General features: G+C 35.5%; 1 protein-coding gene across 1 annotated transcript; it reads right to left on the reverse strand.

Moving 5' to 3' along the window:
• Nucleotides 1-4,005: 4,005 nt before the first annotated feature.
• Nucleotides 4,006-22,693, reverse strand: LOC113234059 (integrin-linked protein kinase). Its single transcript, XM_026469295.1, has 8 exons — nt 22,511-22,693; nt 15,515-15,680; nt 14,400-14,584; nt 12,256-12,425; nt 10,050-10,195; nt 8,873-9,097; nt 8,398-8,586; nt 4,006-4,741 (listed from the first exon to the last, which is right to left on the reverse strand). Exons 1-8 carry the CDS (start codon nt 22,597-22,599, stop codon nt 4,553-4,555), a joined length of 1,359 nt encoding a protein of 452 aa, XP_026325080.1. The 5' UTR covers nt 22,600-22,693; the 3' UTR covers nt 4,006-4,552.
• Between the last annotated feature and the right edge of the window lie 6 nt (nt 22,694-22,699).

The raw sequence follows: 22,699 nt of genomic DNA on the forward strand, positions 1-22,699 counted from the left end.
CCTTGCCTTTTCCTACAAATTGTGAGAAATGAATACAATAAAACTTTATTCCAAATATAAGTAAAAATAAAATTCTTTAGAAAACTTGATATACCTACCAGTAAATTAGTCCGAAGAAGCTAACACTAGTGTAGTATAAAGAAATGCAGCTTACTCACTGTTTTAAGTCATTTTAGTTAATCTGTGATGATTTTTGTTTTTGCAAAAGGAATTGTTTCTCACCTGTGTTCTCACTATTAGGTACTTTATATGGTATTTTGAAATAAAGTTATTTTGAATATGAAATTACTCCAGTTTTTATTAAGTTTTGTGTTGTTAAAACCACTTGGCTAGGTTCAAATCGACCCCTACTACTAAATTATCGTATGTTGAAATTGTCAAGTTTACAGGCGAGCGTTTTAAAGTTTTGAATTCACTGAAATGAGTATAATTATAAAATAAATTGTGGTATGTAGTTCATCTAACCATATCTAGGATTTTATAATACTCTATGTGACCAACGAGCTTTGCGGAATAAAACTGCAAAATTATAGTTACAGTTACAGAATTCAAAACTTTAAAATGCTCCCCTGCAAAATTTGGCAATTTCGACATACGATACTTTACGTAGGAGGGGTCTAAATGGACGGGCATTGGAATGTATGTGCAGATAACGCACGGTCATGTGAGCAGGTACACTGATAGTAGATTATAATTCTTGTTCATGAAGTGTTTTCTCCATGACTGTGCCACAGACAAAGGAAAACGAAAGTTTAATTTATTTAATATCATTAATGTTATTTTCAGTATACCTACACAAGTCTTTTGTTCATTATTTTTAGCAATCTGCCTCGTGTTATACTAAATAAAATTACTGTTAAGCAATGCATCATCAGCAAGGGCTCCAAGCAGTTTTTTATGTGTTATATATGCTATTATTCTACCTAAATTAATTAATTTTACCGAAATGGGAAAATGGAGTAAAGAAACAATTAAATTAAAACAATTCTTATATTAAATTAAAAAACATACTTCTGCACTTACGAAGTATAATACCCTATACAACATGTAGACACAAATCCGTGAATATTTATGCAGATACATTTCCTTGACCTACGTTTATGACACAAAATTCTTCAATTACTTTATGCAAGTTCGCTTTTCACTTTTTCACAATGTCTCACTAAATCTTTCAATTTATACACCAAGTCCTGTATTTGCTGGCTCCCACAGGTAAATCGAACATCGTTGCCGTCGTCTGTCTTCAATATAATCGTGTATAATAAGTTATCGGAGCCTACTCCTGGAGTATTGGTGACGACTTCCAGCTTCCATTCCACATCCACAATTTTCGGCAAAACACTAAGTTCAAGCGCTTTGTTAGGCTCCATATTTTACTCAAAAGTTTACAACATGATAAAAATTTTCTTTTAAAATAATTTTTACTAATAAAATTGGTGGGCGTGCAAGACAAAACAATACAAATTTCTTCTGTCTGACGTTTGACGTACGTTAACCCAGGGTTACCATTTCCCAAACTGAATCTCGCACCACACGTACAACATAGAATTAGCATACTATTTTCGATTAAGAATGATTTTTTTAAAGTTATTGATGTGAATGTTAAAAAGTACTTGGGTAAAAAATATCGTCGATTAAGTTAGCCGATTATAGGATTACTGATATCGATATATAATATAACCTTAAAGAATTCCGATAGATTATGTAAGGCTTAAATTTGTTCCGTCGCAATGTAAATTGAGCCTAATGAGCAAAATCTTACTTTGGCTATTTGCATATTACCTTTTTTTCCATAGAATAGAATAGAATAGAATAGAATATATTTATTACTTACCATACTTCTACTACTACTACTACTACTTTATTACCATACTTCTAAGGCATACCCATATCTATGGGCATACCACGTGACTTGACGTCAACGTTACAGAAGTACACCAAGGCATATTTTTCTAGTTTAAGGTGTTTCGCCACTCCTGTTGCCATTTATATTAAAAATTCTGTTGTTTTATTTATGCAACTGGGAAAAATCTGACATTTTGCCATTTTAGGAGAATTATTTTACTTTGAATCGGCAAACACCGTTATTATGTTTAGCAGCGAAATTTATTCACGCTGTGTAAAATTTTGAAAATGAATTTTATTTGGACACTGAATTCTAAAAGTTTATAAGTACAACATAGTAAAAGTCGCCGAAAATAAAAGTCACGGATAAAATAAATGTACTTTTATTACAAAATTGTTAGTATATTAGACAACTTTATGAAAGTTGTAACATTAATTCACTTCAAAAATATTTATTCTTCGTAATTAATATTAAATATGTAAACACTTTAAGGCAAATCATACTGCATTCTATATTAGGCTTACATTTTTAAGGCACATTTTTTTCATACAAGCACTTCGACTTATATATACATTAACACCATCAGTTTGTAAATTGTACATAAAATTGTATATAACAATACTTTATAACATAATAATATATGTAAATTTGAATTAAGAGATTCGTAATTGAGCTGAAGTTTGAATAACTAACTCAAAAACAAGTTAGTTTTGGACTCTGAAATAGTGGGGCAACAACGACTTGTAATGTCCTTGGCTGTACTAGTAGATAAGGTTGTTTCAACTTCAGCAACAATTCTATAAATTACAAGTGGCACTCAAATATTCGCAAAAGTTGAAAACTATTTTTAACAATGTCGCCATCATTGATAATAATTATTAAAATAGTTTTAATTTTTATTAATAATTACATTACACAGAACACAACCTAAATACAACAACTAAAAATACTGGCAGTTAATATTTTAAAAGTCTTAAGAATAAAAAACATATTTGATTACATAATTTGATGTTACAAATATTTTAATACGAAATTTAAAATTCCAAGCGTAGTGCTACACCTGTCGAAGTTCAGATGCCGAATTCGGAACGGCCAATAGGAGTTCGCTAGCGAAGTTCGACAACATGTCTCCGGCAGGTGTAATGCTGCTTAATTCCCATTGTTTTAAAAAGATTCTGTTAATGTTTTACGTGCATTTCAAACATGTAGAATTCATATACATCGAATTAAGCTTTTGTGTAAATGGCACCATAGATATCACAATATCTGCTTATTCATTTCGATACCGTATAAATACTCTTTATTGCAAATAAGAACAAAACATAAACAAAAAGACAAAGCACAACAGGCGGCATTGTCATTTACGTGATATTAGTTTATAACGCAGTGATACTTTTAACTGTTTAATTTAACATAGCTTGATATGGCAGCCTCGAGATTTTTTACTTATATTCGCGATTTTTTACATATATGTCAAACCAGGGCTGGTATTTTAAGATCTTATTTATAGGATTACAAGAAAACTGTTAAACGGCCGTTTCGCACGTAAAATGTTAGTGTTGTCGGGCTGGAAATATATCCAGTGCATGTAATTGTCAAAATACATGTCGTATGTAATTGTAAAAAAGTATATCTATATTCCTCTTTATCATGATCATGTATAATTAATTACGGGCGCGTAATTTTTGTCGCATTTTTATGCAAGCAGTCCTATAGGCAGCATTAAAATTGAATATAGTAATTAATGTTTACTTTTAATCTAAGATTAAAATAGGCAGATTACATTTACCTAACAAGCGAGTAACACATATAGTGTGGATAATACCTGCTTCTGAAATTCCAGAATTACGTTAAGTTTTGTTCTACATTTTTACTACGGTATGTAGTGTGTTTAAAACGTAAAAGATAAGTTTTTATTAATAATTTAATTTTTATTCATTTAAAAACATTTCGAGATTTCAGAGGGAGGTATTATCTACTCTATGCATATCAATTGAAGTTTAGGTAAATATCATATTTCTATATCAATCTCCGCTTAGTATACATGAAAATATCATAAAAAGACGTCCTCTTGTACATATGTATAATATGACGCCACGTATTATGATTTTCAATCTCAGATTTAGACACGTCAAAATCATAGAGAACTTCATAGTTAAAATATTTCAAGGCATTATTTAGATTTAAGTATCCAGTGAGTGAAGTCGGGTAATATGAATGAATTGAAATGTGTTATTTTTAGAGAAGCCTATTTATAAGCAAAGGAATAAGATGGCAGTAATTAAATATAATCCCTTCTGCATAATGAAGGGGTTAAAGTAAGATACTGCTAAGTTACATTATTTTTGCATTTGATATACAAAAACAGCCAATTCGGAATAAATGAATCGTTTTGACGATGAAAGCGGTGCTGCAAAAGTAACAAAACTACTAATTGCAATATTTATTTTACATCGATGTTTGTTTAATAATTATAACACTATTAATTGTTCGCGGTTGAAATACTTTGGAAACCACACTCAATGTTTACACGTCGTTACTATCTCGAATTTATGAATTTATACAATGATAAGAAATATTCTACTGCATCAAAGAAATATGACTCAAACAGTCTCTTGCCCTAACCCCATATATGTATCTGTACCTGTTGACTTTCTTACTAACCTTACCTTCAATACACCGTTTCATTTCTTCTTTATGTACGTATCAACGTTTCATTTTCTCAAGAATAGGTAATACCATTTCGAAAGAAGGCCGTTTACCCGGATCCTCATTCATGCAGATCATGATGAGCTTGGAGATGTGCGGAGAGACGCCTGGCGGGATTGTGATGCGGAGTCCTTCAAGGGCGATTTTCATGCCACATTCCATTGGGGACAGATCTGCAAAGGGTACCTGGCGAAAACATATTTTTAATAATTAATAATAGTAATAATAACTTTTTTATTATGAAAACTAACACGGTTATCACACATTATAATATAAAAGTAACGGGACTTACTCGTGTAGTATTTTAGTCGGAAGCGGTCCGACTAGTTTCGACCATAATCGATGGTCTTCTTCAGGGGTTGAGTGCAACATTCGCGACCGCGTCAGACAGAAGACAGGTCTTCGTGGCGCTCGGTATGCAGCTGCAGATGTTAGTGGTAACGACGTGGTGAGCTCTGTGTGCTGGACTGTTCCCGACAACAACCCTACGGACAGCAGTAGCGAAGAAGAGTTCCAGGACGCGCTGACGCAACGTATCGGCCTCCCGAGTTCCGAATGCTAGATGTGACGTGGTCGCGAACGTTGCACTCAACCCTTGAAGAAGACCATCGATTATGGTCGAAACTAGTCGGACCGCTTCCGACTAAAATACTACTACGCGAGTTCCTCCCGTTACTTTTATATTATAATAATAACTTTTATCGATAGCCATTACAAGGAGTATAGAAATAATACAGTAATTATTTATTGATTGATTGCTGACCAGTCAGGCAACATCCAGACCCCACAAAAGGATTTATAACCTGTGTTAGCAGATAGTACCGTTGTCGCCACGGCGGGCAAGCCTCAATCGAATTTTTATCAACAAATGGCTTACAAGTAAACTAAAGGGAACTCTGTAGTCCCAAAACCAGTACAATAAAACTGTTCATTTGGTACCCAGAAAAGAATAAAATATGAGAAAGATGTTCGAATTAGTACAACAGTTTAAAGAAGATTAAACTATGTTAGATAAATAAGTCGCAGTGTGTATCAAGAAAGTAGAGAGTAAGTGTAGAGTTTCTTGTGAGTGGTATTGATTCTACAAAGTGTGTATGCGTGTAAAATATCTGAGGGTGCGTTATAATTATTGCTTTTGGATGCATACAAGGTGTTCACGTGCACGTGACGTAAACAGACAACCTGACCGGACATGTGCTAAATGATGACAATAGACTACTCAGCAGTGCAATGACCGTTCTGAACTAGGCTGCTGAGTAGAGTAGTTAACTTTATGTATACATTTAAAAATAATATTGTTTATAGTCACACACACCTAAATACCGTTTTGTATAAATAGCTTAAGTTTTGTAAATAAAACGCTCTTTGAATTCAGACATCAACGCTGTCTTATTGACAACGGAGCACTCCTGACTACAGCATCCTCTCACTGCGGCCAAGACACCTTTAGCCGTTAGCTTATCTGATCAGTCTTGTGAGTCTGTGAGACTGGCAGTGACAAACCATTTCCTAAAGCACCCTTATCCTCCCTCCTTTCCGTCTGTTGCCTTAGGTCGCACGGTGACAGGCTTCCCCTACTATTTATATAAGTATATATTCCGTAGCGTATGGTTAGGGCTAGGCTGTTAGGTAGGCAACTAGGGTTGTTAGTGATAGCACGGCTTTCCCTGACCACTCACGTATAGCCAGCTAGCTACAGCTAGGTAGTTGACTGTACACAAGGTCTTAACATTAATCTTGTTGTTGACATGGAAAATGCCTTACGGAAATCTGAAGATGACTGAGTGATATTAAGAAAATGGTTGTACTATTATAATATATACATAATGTTTGACCGGGAACGGTGAAACTATACTTGCGTTTGAACCATCGAGTAAATAACCAGAAATAGAGACGCAATAAGGGCGATCCATCCCTGGCAATTCATCAGACAAATGGGCCTTATATCACTTTTAAATATCAAATCTCGTTTGCGCTGAAATCACAAATTAGAAAGCTGAAATAGTACAGCGTCAACAATTGACCTGTGTGTACGTCTCCGTATATATTCTGTATTTATTGTAACAAAGATAATATCTCTAACTATGAGGATATTCCACTCGGTGGTGTGGGAAAAACAGCAAAACATCTGATTACAAAACAAACGGAATCACATTTCATCGGTAATTAAATATCTAATTTTTCCATTCTCGTCCATTACAGCAAAGCTCAAGTTACAGTGTTCGATTTGAAGTGAAACAATTGACGACACGGGTCAATTGTTTCGAATTCGGGCTGGCCAATCGGAGCGCAGTTGTCACCGTAATGATTTGGAAGAATAGTTTTCAAACAAATTAAATGACATTTCGTCTCTATTTCTGGTTACATACTCGGTGGTTTGAACAAATGACCTATGAAAAAAAAAATTATGAATGTTAAATTAGCAGTTCGGAGTTATAATTATCATAATTATTTTTTTTAGCTAACTAGGGAAACCCTGTGTCGCGGATGCCATGGGCACACACATAAACAACCACTAATTACATCCAAACTGACGAGAGAAACAAATGAAGGCCGTACAAATATTTCTCTTGACTAGGGAATCGAACCCGCGACCTCTGTGTGGCAGTTCAGTATGGTAGGTACGGTTACCATTCGGTTCGGCCACAGGGGCAGTTAATTTTTATGATAATTATTACTCCGAACGGCTAAATTCGACAAAGAGATTCTTATGAAAATTCAAGATTCAAGGTATATATGATAACGATATTTTCAAGCGAATTGAAATTAATACAATAGAAAGGCGGAATGTGTAAGCAAGCAATAAACACTTTTTAATAATATCATTATATTTAAACAAAACTCGATTTACAAAAATTTAATTGTAAATAGTTTTTGCCCTCGATTTCGGGCGTTAATGGGATTTAACCCCATTAAAAGCCGGCGATAACAAAACGCCGCCACGCCGGATTAAAACCCGGGCGTTTGCTCATCTCTAGTGACAACTGTGTACGCTAGCAAAAGAACGCACCCATCACCAAAATTATTTTTATATAATCTCAGTACAGAGTACTAAAAAAACCGACCTCAAAAGTACGTGGAATGACGACTATTTGCTAAGTTTTATTGAAATATCCCCTAGTTCCGCCACTATACAGGACTTGACACTGGAGATAATAAAAATCGGTTCTCACTACTACTACAATGTATATTGAGAGAAAAACGCCTTGAATTGGAGAAATTGCAAAATCAACCATTAAAGTAATTGCTCCTAAATTAAAGTTAGGCGCTATTTATAAAAATGAATCTTCATGCGTAAACAGCCACTCTTCGAGGTGGATGATTTTCTTCAAAATGAAATGGGACCACTATGGAAGTACCCCCTTTCCTTTCCTTTCGGTGGTGTATAGTAACAATTTTCTTATTTTACCAAAACTGACACGAAAATTCCAAATTTTATTACATTAGAAATTTTATAACAGTTATTAATTATACACGTTATAAGTAATAGGACATTATTGTCATGTCATGTAGATATTATTACATGATAATGTGTCGATATTGTGGAGTATATACGGGTGAAAGCCAATGCTGTCGAGCAGGGGTCAAGCCACAATGTAAATTTTAATTCATTTGTGGTGAGAATACCAACTCAATATCTGTCGACCTTCATGAAGGATGAGGTCATTTCCGAGGCGGGCTACCGGACACCCACGTTGCGTTACACGTCGCAGAAAATACGTGTATTTAGTCATTAGTGTTTTATTATGTTGTTATATATGTTAGTCTATATGTATTTATGGGTCTTTGTAACCTGAATATCAATAAACTTTATTTGAGATTTCTATTTTGAATGAACCTACCTCTCTAGTAGCGAGTTCCCAAAGCAGAATAGCGAAGCTCCACATGTCTGCGGCCTCCCAGTTGCGTTTGGCCGCCGGCTTCTGCAAGGCCTCGGGCGCCATCCACGCCGGCGCATACAATCGTCCCTTCTCTTGAAAGGAGAACTTCGCGTCCGCCATGTTGATACGAGCTGTTAGGTCCTCGTCGATCTGTTTCAAGTATAATCGGAATTAAATCAATATTTCTTTACCATTTGCACTGCAAAGGAATGGAAAACATTTCCCAAAAAATACAATGTAGGGCTAAACAATGCCTAGCGAATAGGAATTTTTCTAATCAATGTTAGTAGTTACATGTATCTCTTTAATATAATGTTCGAAATTTCACATTCATTTTGCGTATTCACGTCATTCTAAAGATGCGATTTGTTATTGCCATTTTGTTACATCCTGTACTTAAATTGTTAATAAATATGATGTAGTAAGTGACACTTACCATAATATGTTTACTGTTTAAATGGTAAGTAGGCAATATCTTGTCTCTCTGCAGCGAGTGTAGGTAGGCCATTCCCTGAGCCACGTCGTAAGCCAGCCGAATAGCTGCGCCTGCGTCGACGACAACTCTGCCGCCAGCGCCGCCGTGCAGCAGGCTGTACATCGAGCCCCAGGACATGTACTGCGATATCACTACCAGCGAAGGCGGCGACACGCAGCAACCAACCTGCAAGACATGTCACGTGAAATAAACTCACGGCCAATCAAGTCTGGCAGATAAAAAGGTTATATGGAATTTTTAACTCTTCCTTCTTTAAAATTTTACATTTTCATAATTCAGGCTCTGTACTCTCGTTCTCCGTCCAGAACAATTACTGTCAAATAAGTATAACACTCGACCGAATTAAAAAACGCATGCTGCAAATGAAGCTTCATAGTCATTTCATAGTTGATATTGCCTTTTTGAACGATTGAACGAGTCTCTCAGACCCCCTGGTCTGAGTGTTCTAGGAAGTCCCCAGGAGTTAATTTAAAGTTTAATTTGACGAACTCGTTGGCGTAACGGTTTACACTGTGGGCGTTAGATGCGGAGGTCACGGGTTCGATTCCCGGTAGGACCAATTTGAGAATGTATTTTTTATATTTATTTCAGATAAAAATCCATATAGTGTTATAAACAAAATAACTTCAGATCTAGTGTTAGTATTAATTAATTTTATATAATTTAAATAATTTAAATTTTATATAATTTAAATAATTTAAATTTTATATAATTTAAAAGGACAATACAACTAAATGATTACGTGGAGCTCAAAGCACCGCCGCTTTAAACACCATGAATTCACTTTTCTTCACATGATTGAAATGAACTATCTACATTGGTTTACGTTTGGTGTGTGTCCTTTCAATTCAAATTCCCACCAAAGAATCTTATTAATTCCACTGTTCTGATACTTACAGAGTACTATGAGTACGAAATCTCTGTATGGAATTTCCTAGTTCGAAACCAGGCAATTGGTGTGATCGTCTTACATATTATTATTATTATTAATAACAAGTTATGGAAATCAGGGCAATTGGTACTACTCTGTAAATGAGCTTTGCCTGAGCATATGGAAACTTCTCTTCATTGATTAATAGCACATCTGTACATTGACAAATGTGACAATTGTACTAACCACAGGCAGAATGTTCGGGTGCGAAAAGATCCTGAGTTTGGGGAACTCCTCATTAAAATCGCGCTGTATGCGCGGCGTACACTCGCGTACGGCTAGGATTTTGGCCACGATGTCGTTCTTTTGCCAACGGCCGCGCCATGTTTCACCTGCAAATAATCATAATAAAACAACGATATGAATTTTCTCGATGTATCTCTTACACGGAGAAAAACACAATTTAAAAAATGTGGTAGACAAATGAATATAGGCTGTCTTTTTTGAAAACGGAGTAAAATGACATTTGCAGGGTTGCCAGTTTTCATAAAATTTTAAATAGTTATGTACGGACAACGGCAAACCAGACTACACATTTTTATTCGAAAATCGCCTCCAGTGCAACGAAACAAGATACGTCAATGTGTAGTTTGATGTGCTGGCGTTAGATTGTGAAAATAAGCAAATTTTGCCAAAAATGTCTGAATTGTGAATGTTACGACGTTCTAATGTTTACTAATTGCGTTATTGTCTTTTTTATTTTTCTTTCATTTAATAACAACAGGTGGTATGATCATGTATGTACATTAAATGAAAAACTTTAAAATATGTCTCCTTTTTGCATTTTCAATAAACATAGTTCTAAATGTAGTGTATGTATGTATAAATTTTCCAAAATTGACAATTCAAATGAACCTGTGTCCTGCAGTTGGGCGAATAATGGGCAGATGATGATTCAAATGAAACAAGTTAGGCATTTTGCATAAGCGTAACCAATATTTAATCGATAGTCGACAGAATATTTATCGACTGCAATCATTAGCTGCTCGCAAGTGGGCAACACTTTTGCGCAGTACTGTCATTTTAGTCTATCTTCAAAAAAGACAGACTATAAAAAAATTCTCATCTTTTTGACTCTATTATATTAGTATTTTATTTCTATAGGCAAACAATATGGAGACCTTCAACCGGACATACCTCGTCGTCCTTGGTTCTTTAAGCGTAGAAACCTAAGTAAACTGGTAACGTCTATAATAATTTGACTGCGCCTAGGACACATAACTTCATCCGTTTTTGTGGCCAAAATTAGGTAAGAGACAATTCCATTTGTGAATGCGGACTGGAGGAGGGCACTTTAGATCATACATATTTCCACTATACAAACATAAGAGCCTTCCTGTACGACCTGCTCCCTGAAAATATGCCCCGTCCCATTTAATCTACCATTTCCTTTGACCCAAGTTCGTAGTCCTTTTGTAAATATCCTGTCCAAATTTATCCAAATCAGAAATATTAAATTATAATTACCTTGTCTATTAAAAACTATTTTCTGTCAAAAATGTAGTTACAGTACAATATTATATATTTATAAACCCATCCCCCTTCTATTTTATTTTTTATATATGCATGTAATGTGAATGTCTAATTTTTGTTTTTGTGTTGTCCCTTTTTAGATTCTCATCGTACTCAATTGATCTCCGGCTATCCAACTGTACACAGTCACACCAACGTAAAAGTCTTTTTCAACCCTGACATTGGCAGAATCTTCGTATAAATCGATGGAGCCATTATAAAGAAATTGGAATTAGTATTTTATTTAAAATTTATTTCTGCTGTTTTCATAATATTTTTAAGCATAGAGTGGATGCTTAAGTGTAAAAGTACCTTAATTAGGTATAGCAGTCTGGTTTTCTTCTTCCGCTACATTTCAGGGCCGATTCTAAACAGCATTACGAAGAATGAAGCTATTTTTCCGGATTTAATTCGCGTATATTTGTTTTTTCAAACAAACCGACGTTTCGGGCGCTTTACAGTCCCATGGTCACGGTTGAGTGAGGTGCTATAGTCTTCAACCAGTTATGTCTAATATTAATGCAAACCAGCCTATATGTAAATTCCTATGTGTAACAATCGCGAAAACCTAAGAACTCGATATTACGAAAAATGTTTACTATCTCTTGTGTATACTGGTAGAGTAGGCAGATTATAACCAATCGGAAAAAGCTGTTCCACTTACATAGATACATGTATAAATATAACTACTAGGCGCGACATGGAGTTGTTAAATATTATAATATGGAACACCTTTTTCCGGCCATTGATTATAACATTAGCAGATTTTTTTACAATTTGAGGGGGTCCTAACGAATCGTAAAAGTTGTTAGTAAATATTCATTTCATTCAACCAAACATTCTCATTTTCATCATAATAGAATTATTTGCCAAAACTTACCAGACGGAGTAACAGAAATCCTTGTATGAAGTGACAGTTCATTGATATTGATGCCCTTGTGGCGCGAGAGGGTAGCGTCGCGACTGCGTGTCTTTAGGCCCAACCACGATTGATCCTTGAACTGGATCTTTTTGAGGTCCTGGCCTTGGTTTACTGCAATCTCGTGTAGTCTGTGGAACAATTGGTTTTTTGTAGAATGGGATATTTGTGTTTATTTATTAGCAAACATCAATAAAATTACATTGTATGCGACCCGTTGGGGCGTAGCTGAGATTTAAAAATATACTTAGACAAGTAAACTAATAAACAAAAACAAATTAAATACCAAAAGGTTAAATTTTTAAATAATAATAGAATATCTTAAAAAAGTAATGCAGTATCAATAAAATAATGAATCTATATATGTAATATTTGAATAAATAGATTTCTCACAGATGGCGCTACAGAAAAAAAGTCTAAAAACAAAAATCTAAGATCTGCAACAAGCACATAGAAAAATTCGTAAGCCCCGCTAGTTCGTTCTGTGGCTTTGTTGGCATAGCGTCTGGCACAGTAGGCTGGAAGACGTTGGTTGAAATCCAGCCGGGTCGAAGGAATTTTTTCTAAGTGTTCGATCTGTATGTTAATAATTATATACTAATTATAATTTGCAGAACGAATATAGAGAGATTAGATTTTTTGATAAAACCTATTGCGTAATAACAGTTTTGTATGAGGTATTTTAATTTATATAAATTAAATATTATAAAACACTTTTTCGTCTTTCTGAAGTAATATATATTGCTTGGTACAATGTTAAATATTGCTATTGCTCTGTGATAAGGGCTATTTTTGAAAATTGTAGCTTAGGGGATGGAGTTACTAGCTTATGCAAACTAGGTTCACTTGTTCACTTGACACATAATTCGAGGCACCTTGCATTTTTATCCTTAAAGGCCTAGAATATAAAAATATAGCTTTGAAGAAAAAGATTTCTCCGGTTTTTTAAATTCAAATTCTCAATAAGGACTTAAGGAAATGACGTTTAGTATACCAGTTTCAAAGTTACATAATAGTTCTTGATCAATCAAGCATTGTTTAACCTACGGGCATTTTATTGAAAATGTAAGGTGGTTCGAACTATGTGTCCGGGAGTATATATACAAAAATAGAAAGGTAAGCATGTATTGCTTTATGAAAAAAGGCTAAAGGTGGATGGATACACAATGCACAAATTCACTATAAGCATGGTGTATCAATACGTACAAATTAACTTTAGTACTTTTTTAAAAGTATAGATGGCGACACTTGTATAAAATAAAGGAGAGAGAAAAAAAAGTATTGAATCTCAAAAATTTGAGAAAGAAAGATGTATGTCATACTAAATAAGAAGCATAAAATATAAAAAAGAAATTCAAAACTATTTAAACAACATTTTAGGAATGTTCAATTAAAATACATTTACAGCTATGACAATTGGTGAAAACAGTAAACTCGATACCTCCAATGAACACCACGCTAACTTAAATTTTTAGTCGGTTTCAGTTATTTTTGCCACAGCCATATTTATTTACTAATATTACGCTCCCTGAATTTTGTAAAAACAAAAATAAAGAAACAAAACAAAATTAAAAAAAAAAAAACGAATTTTGTGAAAATAAAAATAAAGAAACAAAAAACAAAATAAAAACAGAACAGGTCCAAAAATTAAGTTGACGTAGTGTTCATTGGAGGTACCGAACTGTAGTTGAAAGGATGACACAGCGAAGGTTTCTCAATGATACAGTTTTCGATTTATTAGTTTGCAAGAATATTATTACAATCGGATCGCGGGTTTACTCGGTTACTTTACTCGTTAAAAATCAAAATAAGCTGAGTTACGTGTGTGACATTCCTTTGTATGAGATTGGTTGTATAGACTAGTATAATATTACATCATCTGTGCCATAAGTATAATTGTATATACGCACAAACACACAAGAAATCATTCGAAACATTCAATGCGAGATGCGACCGCCAATACGTTGAGACTTGTTTGATCGACTCATCGACTTCGGGAGCAAACTACAGTTGCCAAGTGACTGTATTTACAGGGAAGGTTGCCGGCTTCGGCGGGCAAGTCCTGGTGACCTGTGGAACTAATGTAAATACGTCATAATATTTACCTTTGAATAATCTGTCCCCTGGTCTTATCCAATGGTGTGTCTCCATCTTTGTTGGCAAGCGACACGAGCGCCCCAGCCATCACCAAGTCTTCAGCGATGGCAGTGTAGCCCCAGAAGCAGGCATAGTGTAGCGGAGAGTTGCCATGCTCGTTCACGAAGTTTACATCCACTCGGTTTTGGAGAAGCTGGAAAATTTGTTAATGGTATAAAGTCAACCAATGAAATTAAATATATTTATATACCACATAAATAACTTACATTGCCGTGTCTTCTAAATTTACATACTGTGTGTCATTATAGACATATACAACTGTAGTTTGTATTATCCATTTACTCAATGGGTAATACATTATTACTCATTGAGTAAATGGAAAAATAATAATAATAAAATTTTATTTATTGAGACAACTGAGATACAATCAAATGTTAGTAGGTGCAGACATAAAACTATATTAGTACTTATATTTTACCAGGGATTGTGTATTATGTATTAAGTGCCGCATAATTGGGCACTCATTCTTGTCAGCAACTGTCTTCAGGAGGCTATTGGGGCTGTCACGTATTCTCTTCAGTAGTGACGCCGACTTTTTACGTACAACAGCCGTAAAACTATCTACGCGCGCGTCAGTGAATATGGCTGAGGCACTGCAGAAACGTGACAGCACCAACAGCCTCCTGAAGGCGTTGTTGTATTGCACGGACAGAGCATTCCGAGAGCACTGAGTGTAATTCTTCCACAGAGCGCTAGTGTACATTGGTGTGCAGTAAGCTTGAAACAATGTGTTCTTAACTGCTGCCGTACATCTGACGAACCTGCGGGCAAGCATGTTTGCTCTCACCGAGAGTGCTCTCCGTTCGCGCTGTATATCCGGTCATCCTTGAGGTCGTCGGTAACATAGAGTCCCAAGTATTTAAAGTGGCTAACCCTTTTTAACGGAGAACCATTAAGCAGTATAGGAAGTGCACACGTAGGACTCTTCCTACCGGTGGCTCCAAAGATCATAAACTCCGACTTTTTAACATTATATAAGAAGCCATGGGATGTTGCATATGACTCACATACTCCAATTAGTTTTCTCAATTTTTCTCGAAAAAGTAGAAGATGTTCTAATTACCAGTTGTACGACCGGCCGGTGCCCGTGCGCGGCAGCGAGATGCAACGGCGTGTCATCGCCCATGTTGGTGACATTGACCCGCGCGCCGCGTCTAATAAGCATCTCGACGATCTTCAAGTGACCTTCCTTGCAGGCCCAGTGGAGGGGACTGAAGCCATGATCATCTCTGGAAAGGATTATTTTTACTTAAACAGTTTTAATTACTGTGAAAATTTTATGTGGTAACGGTATGTATACTGAAGTGACTCGGAATTAGTGGAGGCGAAGCTGCAGAGCCTTGAACACCGCCGTAAAGTTACATGCTTATCGATATTTTACAAGATAGATCACGGACAGTGTGCGATGGATTTTAAGGAACTTAAACTATAACAGCAGCGCATCCTGAAGACGCATAGGTCTCCCCCAGCTCTATCCATCTGGCTCTGTCTCTTGTTAGCCTAGTCCATAGAGGTCCAGCTATTTTTTTAAACTCGTCGGACCATCTTTTAAAGGGACGACCTCTTTTCCTCATGGCGTTTTCTCTTGGTAACCATTCTGTTACTTTTATGGTCCACTTTTTTATTTTTTCCCTGTACATGTGGCCAGTCCACTTCCACTTTAGCATTTTGATTTTTGTGGTGACATTCTCCAATTTGGTTGTCCTTCGTATGTCTGTACCTCTTTTTTTGTCTCTTATAGAGAATCCCAGCATACTTCTCTCCATTCCTCTTTGACAGGTTGTGAGTTTCTCATAGTGTTTACTAGTCAATGCCCACGTTTGGCATCCAGAGGTCCAAATTGGGAGGATGCAGATGTTAAAGACCTTTCTCTTTGCTGCCATTGGATAGCGCTTGTTTTTAAATATGTCTTTGAGTGACCAATATCGGTTCCAAGAGTTGGTAACCCTTTTTTCTATTTCTTGCTCAGTTTGATCACTAAATCACACTAATTGGCCCAGATAAATGTAGGATCCTACATATTCAATGTATTCTACATCTACAGTTAGAGGTTTTTCAGATCTGTTAGTCATTACTTTGGTTTTTGCTTTATTAATGGTTAAGCCTACTTCTTTGCTTTAGTTGCAATGCCTTGGATCATGTATTGTAGGGAAACAGGATCGTGGGAAAATATTACTAAATCGTCAGCAAACCTTAGATTCTTCAGTCTTTCACCGTTTATGTTTATGCCTCTATCATTCAATTCGAGGTTTCTGAAGGTATTCTCAATTACCGCTGAGAAGAGTTTTGGCGAGAGTGGGTCACCTTGTCGGACTCCTTTCTGTATCTGAAATGGTTTCCCCAGAGATTTTAATTTCACCTGTGCTGTGCTGTTAGAGTATATATTTTTTTGTGATCCTTATGTATTTCTTTTCAATACCCTGCCTCTGTAAAGCTATCCAGATGTGAATGTGATTTATATAATTGAAAGCTTTATTGTAGTCTATGAACCCTATGTATAGTGGGTGCCCATATTCTTGTGATTTCGCAATAACTTGTTTGATGGCGTGCATGTGGTCCAAGGTGGAGAAACCCGACCTGAAACCTGCTTATTCTTTGGGTTGCTCTTCATCTAGCCTTTTCGCGATTCGGTTTAGTATGATCTTAGAAAATACTTTGTATACATTCGACATCAGACTTATGGGGCGGTAGTTATTCATGTCTCCTTTCTTGTGTATAAGTATGATAGTGCTGTTTGTCCACTGTGAGGGGATAAATTCTGATTCGAGTATAGAGTTGTATAACTTAGTTAGACTCTTGACCGTACCTGGGAGGTTGCTCTTCATTTGTTCATTTGTTATACTGTCTGGACCTGGGCTTTGTCATTTTTCTGGGACAAGATAGCAACAGTGACTTCACTCTCTAGAATCGGTGGTATACTTTCTTTGTTTAGATCTTCTAGTTCAATCTCCAAGTCGTTCGCCGCATCTTTGGCATATAGGGTTTGGAAGAAATCTGTTGGTACGTCTAGTATTCTATTCCTTTTTGTCTCTTGGAGGTTAGCTTTGTTTTTCATTTTTGGGATCCACTCTTTGGACTCAACTATAATAAAACGGCCCGCCAAGCCATATCTATATAATAAATATACTGATTGGACAGTATTTAAGGAATACTTTGATGATAACATGAACCTCTTGGCACCACTGAAATCTGACGAAGACATTGAGACTGCGATTTAACTAATTGAGACAATGTATTTAACTAAATTGATACAAACTTCTACATGGCACAGCACTCTAATAACCAAAATTGCATTGAATACTCAAAGCCTGAAAAACATACCCCTGGATGTGAAACGAAAAGTATTAGAGAAACGACGATTAAGAAGAGTGTGACACTATAGTCGACACCCGCAGATAAAGCAGCCCTGAACAAAGCTGCCGCAGAGCTGAAACGATTCCTAGCCGAGATAGAAAATGAAACACTAGAAGTCCACTCACAGAATCTGAGTCCAACTTTACCATCTAAAAACGAACATTCCTTATGGCAGACAGTGAAGTCTCGTGACAAACCAAACTTAGCACTACACCCACTAAAACAAGAGAATGGGACATGGGCCAAAACTGATGAAGAAAGAGCTCAAGCATATGGCGAATTTTTAAAAAACGTTTTCTCCCCAAACAAGCGTACTGGAGACGAAAGCATAGAGCGAGAAATTATATCATTTCTCAAAAGTGACTTACAACTTAGTCCCCCGCTCAAATGCTGCACACCTTCAGAAGTTAGGCGTACCATTGCTGCTCTAGAAAATAAAAAAGTTCCAGGCTTCAACCACATTTCGGCTGAGGTACTGCGGAACTTACCGAAAAAAAAAATAGGTTTTATGACATTGCTATTTAATGCCATTCTCAGAACATCATACTACCCATATACCTGGAAAATGTCACAAATAACTATGGTTCCAAAACCCGGAAAACCTCTGCATTTAACGTCATCCTCTAGACCAATAAGCTTGCCCCCCGTACTGTCAAAGGTATTTGAAAAAATATACACACGCCTCAACAACTATCTTCATGAAGAAGGCTTGGTCCCAAAACACCAATTCGGATTCCAAAAAAAAAAACATTCGAGTGTTGAACAGGTTCACAGAATATGTGAATATATAAAAAAATCACTGGAACAAAAAGGATACTGCTCAGATGTATTCCTACACGTACAACAAGCATTTGATAAGGTCTGGCACAGTGGGTTGTTTTGCAAGCTAAAAAAACTTTTACCTCACAATATGTACCTACTAATAAAATCATATTTAAAAGATCGGATGTTCTACGTTAAGATTAATGATGCAACCTCTAAGTCCTATGATATAAAAGCAGGCATTCCCCAGGGTTCGGTGTTAGGGCCATTGCTCTACATGCTGTATACGGCTGATGTACCAGAATCTGTTAATGTCTTGACTGCTACATTCGTAGATGACACAGCCATTCTAACATCAGATAGAGACCCGGAGACTGCTTCAGAGTATTGCAATCGCACATTGATAAGATATATTCTTGGATGAATAACTGGAGAATCAAAACTAGTGCAGCAAAGTGCAATCACATCACGTTTACATTGAGAAGAGAAAATTGCCCAACTGTGAAACTAGGTGAAGATGTGCTACCCCACAATACTGCTGTTAAATACTTGGGATTCTACCTTGACCGCAGACAAACCTGGAAAACACACATATAAAAGAAGTGTGATGAGGTCAACAACAAATTCAGATCATTGGAATGGCGTCTGGGCAAAAAATTCCGATTATCTCTTCGAGAACAAGTTAACCATCCTACAAAACAATCCTCAAACCGGTTTGGAGTTATGGATTACAACTGTGGGGATCGGCAAGTATATCAAACTTGGAGATATTACAGAGGTTCCAAAATGGTGTGCTCAAAACTTTGGTAAATGCTCCGTGGTTCACGAAAATGGATGATATTCATGATTATCTGCAAATCCCTACTGTCAAACAGGAGATATTGGCTTTATTAGGCATGACAATAGCCTAATAAAGCCAAATAAAAATAGAGAACAGGATAAGGCTAAGTAACAGACGATTGAAGAGGCACCACATGTGGGACTAAAGGAAGGAAAAATTGGAAAGATGAAGGCAGCCTAGCACAGGGCGGGCGAGCCTAACACGCCAAATAGATCATAACAAAACAACTGCTCATGGTCCATGGATCGACCGCACGTTGCAAAACGCATTAAAAAAAGTATTAAAGTTGAATTGGTTTACAACAGATACATCTGTAAAATATTTTCTGCTATTAGTGGCTATATAGTCGATCTCATTTCTATGTGAGCTCTGGTGGCTTGGGCTCCACCCCTATGTTGTGGATATTCCAAAGATTCGCACGAAGCGTTACGCTTCCACATTTATACGGCGAATGGCTAGGGAGTAGAATTCCTTGCCTGCAGACTTGTTCCCTGAACATTATAACTTGGGCCTTTTCAAGGCGAGAGTAAATAGGCATTATTTAGGTGTGCTTGTTGTGCACCAGGTGAGATGGAGGTCAAATGCGTACTTACATTTTATTAAAAAAAAATATCGTAGTTAAACAGATTATACTAGAAATTGTCATTTTTATAGCTATTTGAGAAAAAAACTCAAAAAGTTGCTCTTTTACAAGGTCTTAATAGAGTATGGAAATAGAAGCATATAGCATAACATTAATAGCAACAATATTTTAGCAGATTATAGTTTGTTTAAAATTATATTATACCAGGATAAGTGACCAAAGGAAACAATTATTTCCTTTTGACGATTTATTTATTAACTTTTAGTGAGTAGATAAATAACATTCAATTTTCATATTTGAGATACATAGAAAGGTGTTTTCAAGTTTATTCACAGTAAATTGGGAGAAAAAGTTTAGGATCTCCTAAGGGCGCATTTATTCGACCGCAGCAACCGCGTGCGTCTAACTGTCATGGCAAAATACGCTCTATTTATTTAGATTTTACGTTTTAACTTAAATGAGCGTCACGCGGGCGAGTTTGGCTTAAATTTGGTCTACGCGACGGTTGCATTATCCAGAGGAATTTAAATGTGTTGCCTAGTAAGTACTAAACAGAATTCAGATTCGCCATTAATAACGAAGTCGTGTAACTGGGCGGTCACCGCGCGAAATCTTTCTCCTCGTGTAATTGGGCGCTAATAGTTTTGAGTACAAGACTTCAAATTAGGAACATTTACAAATATGTTGAATTTTCATATAAATTGCTGTAGTGTTACTTGTATGTTTTTATGAACTGTTTTAGAGGATATGACCCCACTGATCATCCTGTCATATCTTACCGTCTTCATTGGCAACCTGTCTATTGAGACTTCAAACAACTTATACAAACCTTTACTTAGGGCACAGGTTTTTCTTATAACATCAGCCCTACATTATTACATTAAGCTCTAAATTGTTACACAACCCTATGTTGCTACAATAATACACACATGTTGCAGTGCCTAATTATAGTCTAATCATAATCGCAGTAATCAATAGACAATGGTGATGTTTTGTTTATGTTTTTTTTCTAAATAAATTTGTTGTTTGCTTACAATCATAATAAATGGACTTTTCAACAATTACATGAGATGAAATCACTGTCTTTTTCGATTTGGTTTGTCTATGTTAGCAATTGTCATTTGGCAAAAATCATATTGAAATATAATATTTAGTGTTAAACAATATGATTTATATAAACACTTAAGCATAATATGATATAATAAGTATACAAATGTATATACTGCACATATGATGAGTCCTGTTACATTTAGTATATGCATATTGTTTTTAACAAATTTCTCAACCACATTACAAAAAGAAATAGTGAATTTGTCACAATGTATCGAAAACAAACAATATTTTGTTGCAGTTGTAATTTTAAGTAAAAATAACAGTATTTTAAGTAGATACAAAATAAAGTTATAAAGATAAAAATAAATTAACCCAACTACTTGATGCGTACAATGGAATATTTATCCATAGAGATTTACACCATACAATTGATAAATTGAAATGGCTATCGAGTATCTCATGTCAATGCGAGTGCCTAAATGTTGTATGAGGGTTGATTTCCTTTGTTTTAGCTTTGCTTGGAGTTTTTGGAGTGATTTTTCAAATTTTGTTTTGTTTGATTGTTATTGATTTTTTATTTGTTGTATACTTTTTTGGTAACTTAATAACATAATTATAATTAAATCCTTTTCATTTTTATTATTTATTCTTAAATTATTTTCTGTAAATCGTTCCTCTCTTCATTACAAATTATCTCGATAAGATATTTAAATTGATTTTTTTTATTCGATATTACATCACTACATCTCTTCAAAAACTTCAAATCTCAAATGTCACTGGAATCATGCTATGTGAAATGAAAGATTTAAAAAAGTTAGTTTATTATTATTACATTTACTACAGTAAATCAGTATATGCCTTAATTGATTTTATTTTGTTACTAATGAATAAATAAACCCATTCTGAATAAGTTATGATAAAAATATAAGGAAAAACAATTTTTAAGGATAAACAACAAGATACGAACTTCAAATAGAACAGAAACAGAAATGTGATTCAGTAATCATTCAAAAAAAAATAGAGCACATTCCAAAAGGCAATGATAACAAAGTGAAGTAACCACATTATCTTTACACAGGTCACATAATTTTGATAAAAATTATGTCATGTCTGTTATGAATTATTGTTACTCATGTAGTAATTTGGGTCGATATTAGGCCATTGTCCTCCAAAAACCAACTTTTTTTACACGAAGTTTGACCGAGTTTTAATGCCAAACAAAATATAGAACGCTAGTTACCAGATTCGATTACTGTTACAGAAAGACGCTTTGGTGCGTGTTAGATGTGTAAACAAGTAATGTACGCATTTTAAAACTATTTTCAAGCATATTAGACACATTTACTAGGCCATGCTACAACCCGTGGGCGTAGACTCTCAATGTCTTTTAAGAAACATCTGGAGATGCACATGGCGTTCTTAAACTCAGGGAATCTAGGAAGCAGTGTACAACAGTGCGTAGTTACCCTTGATTCATGTCATGCTCCGTATCATCCAGCCAGACCCTCACTTGCAAGGCGTTTCCTTCTCTACACCACTGAAATATATCTTCCATGTTCTCTCACTATTCTTGGACTATAAACACAGCAATATAACTTAATCAACGAGCTCCGTGATCAGCTAAGTACAGTTAATAAATTATAAGACATAAAAAA

This window comes from Hyposmocoma kahamanoa, unplaced genomic scaffold, assembly GCF_003589595.1.
Source record: "Hyposmocoma kahamanoa isolate Upper Pololo Valley unplaced genomic scaffold, ASM358959v1 81, whole genome shotgun sequence".
Taxonomy (NCBI): domain Eukaryota; kingdom Metazoa; phylum Arthropoda; class Insecta; order Lepidoptera; family Cosmopterigidae; genus Hyposmocoma; species Hyposmocoma kahamanoa.

What these genes read in the sequence shown, in the direction of transcription:
- LOC113234059 (XM_026469295.1), bottom strand. Translation starts at nt 22,599, where the DNA reads ATGGAAGATATATTTCAGTGGTGTAGAGAAGGAAACGCCTTGCAAGTG. An exon ending in GAGCATGACATGAATCAAGG is followed by an intron (nt 15,681 to 22,510) that starts GTAACTACGCAC and finishes AATCCTTTCCAG; the next exon opens with AGATGATCATGGCTTCAGTC. An exon ending in ACCCGAACATTCTGCCTGTG is followed by an intron (nt 9,098 to 10,049) that starts GTTAGTACAATT and finishes CATGTCTTGCAG; the next exon opens with GTTGGTTGCTGCGTGTCGCC.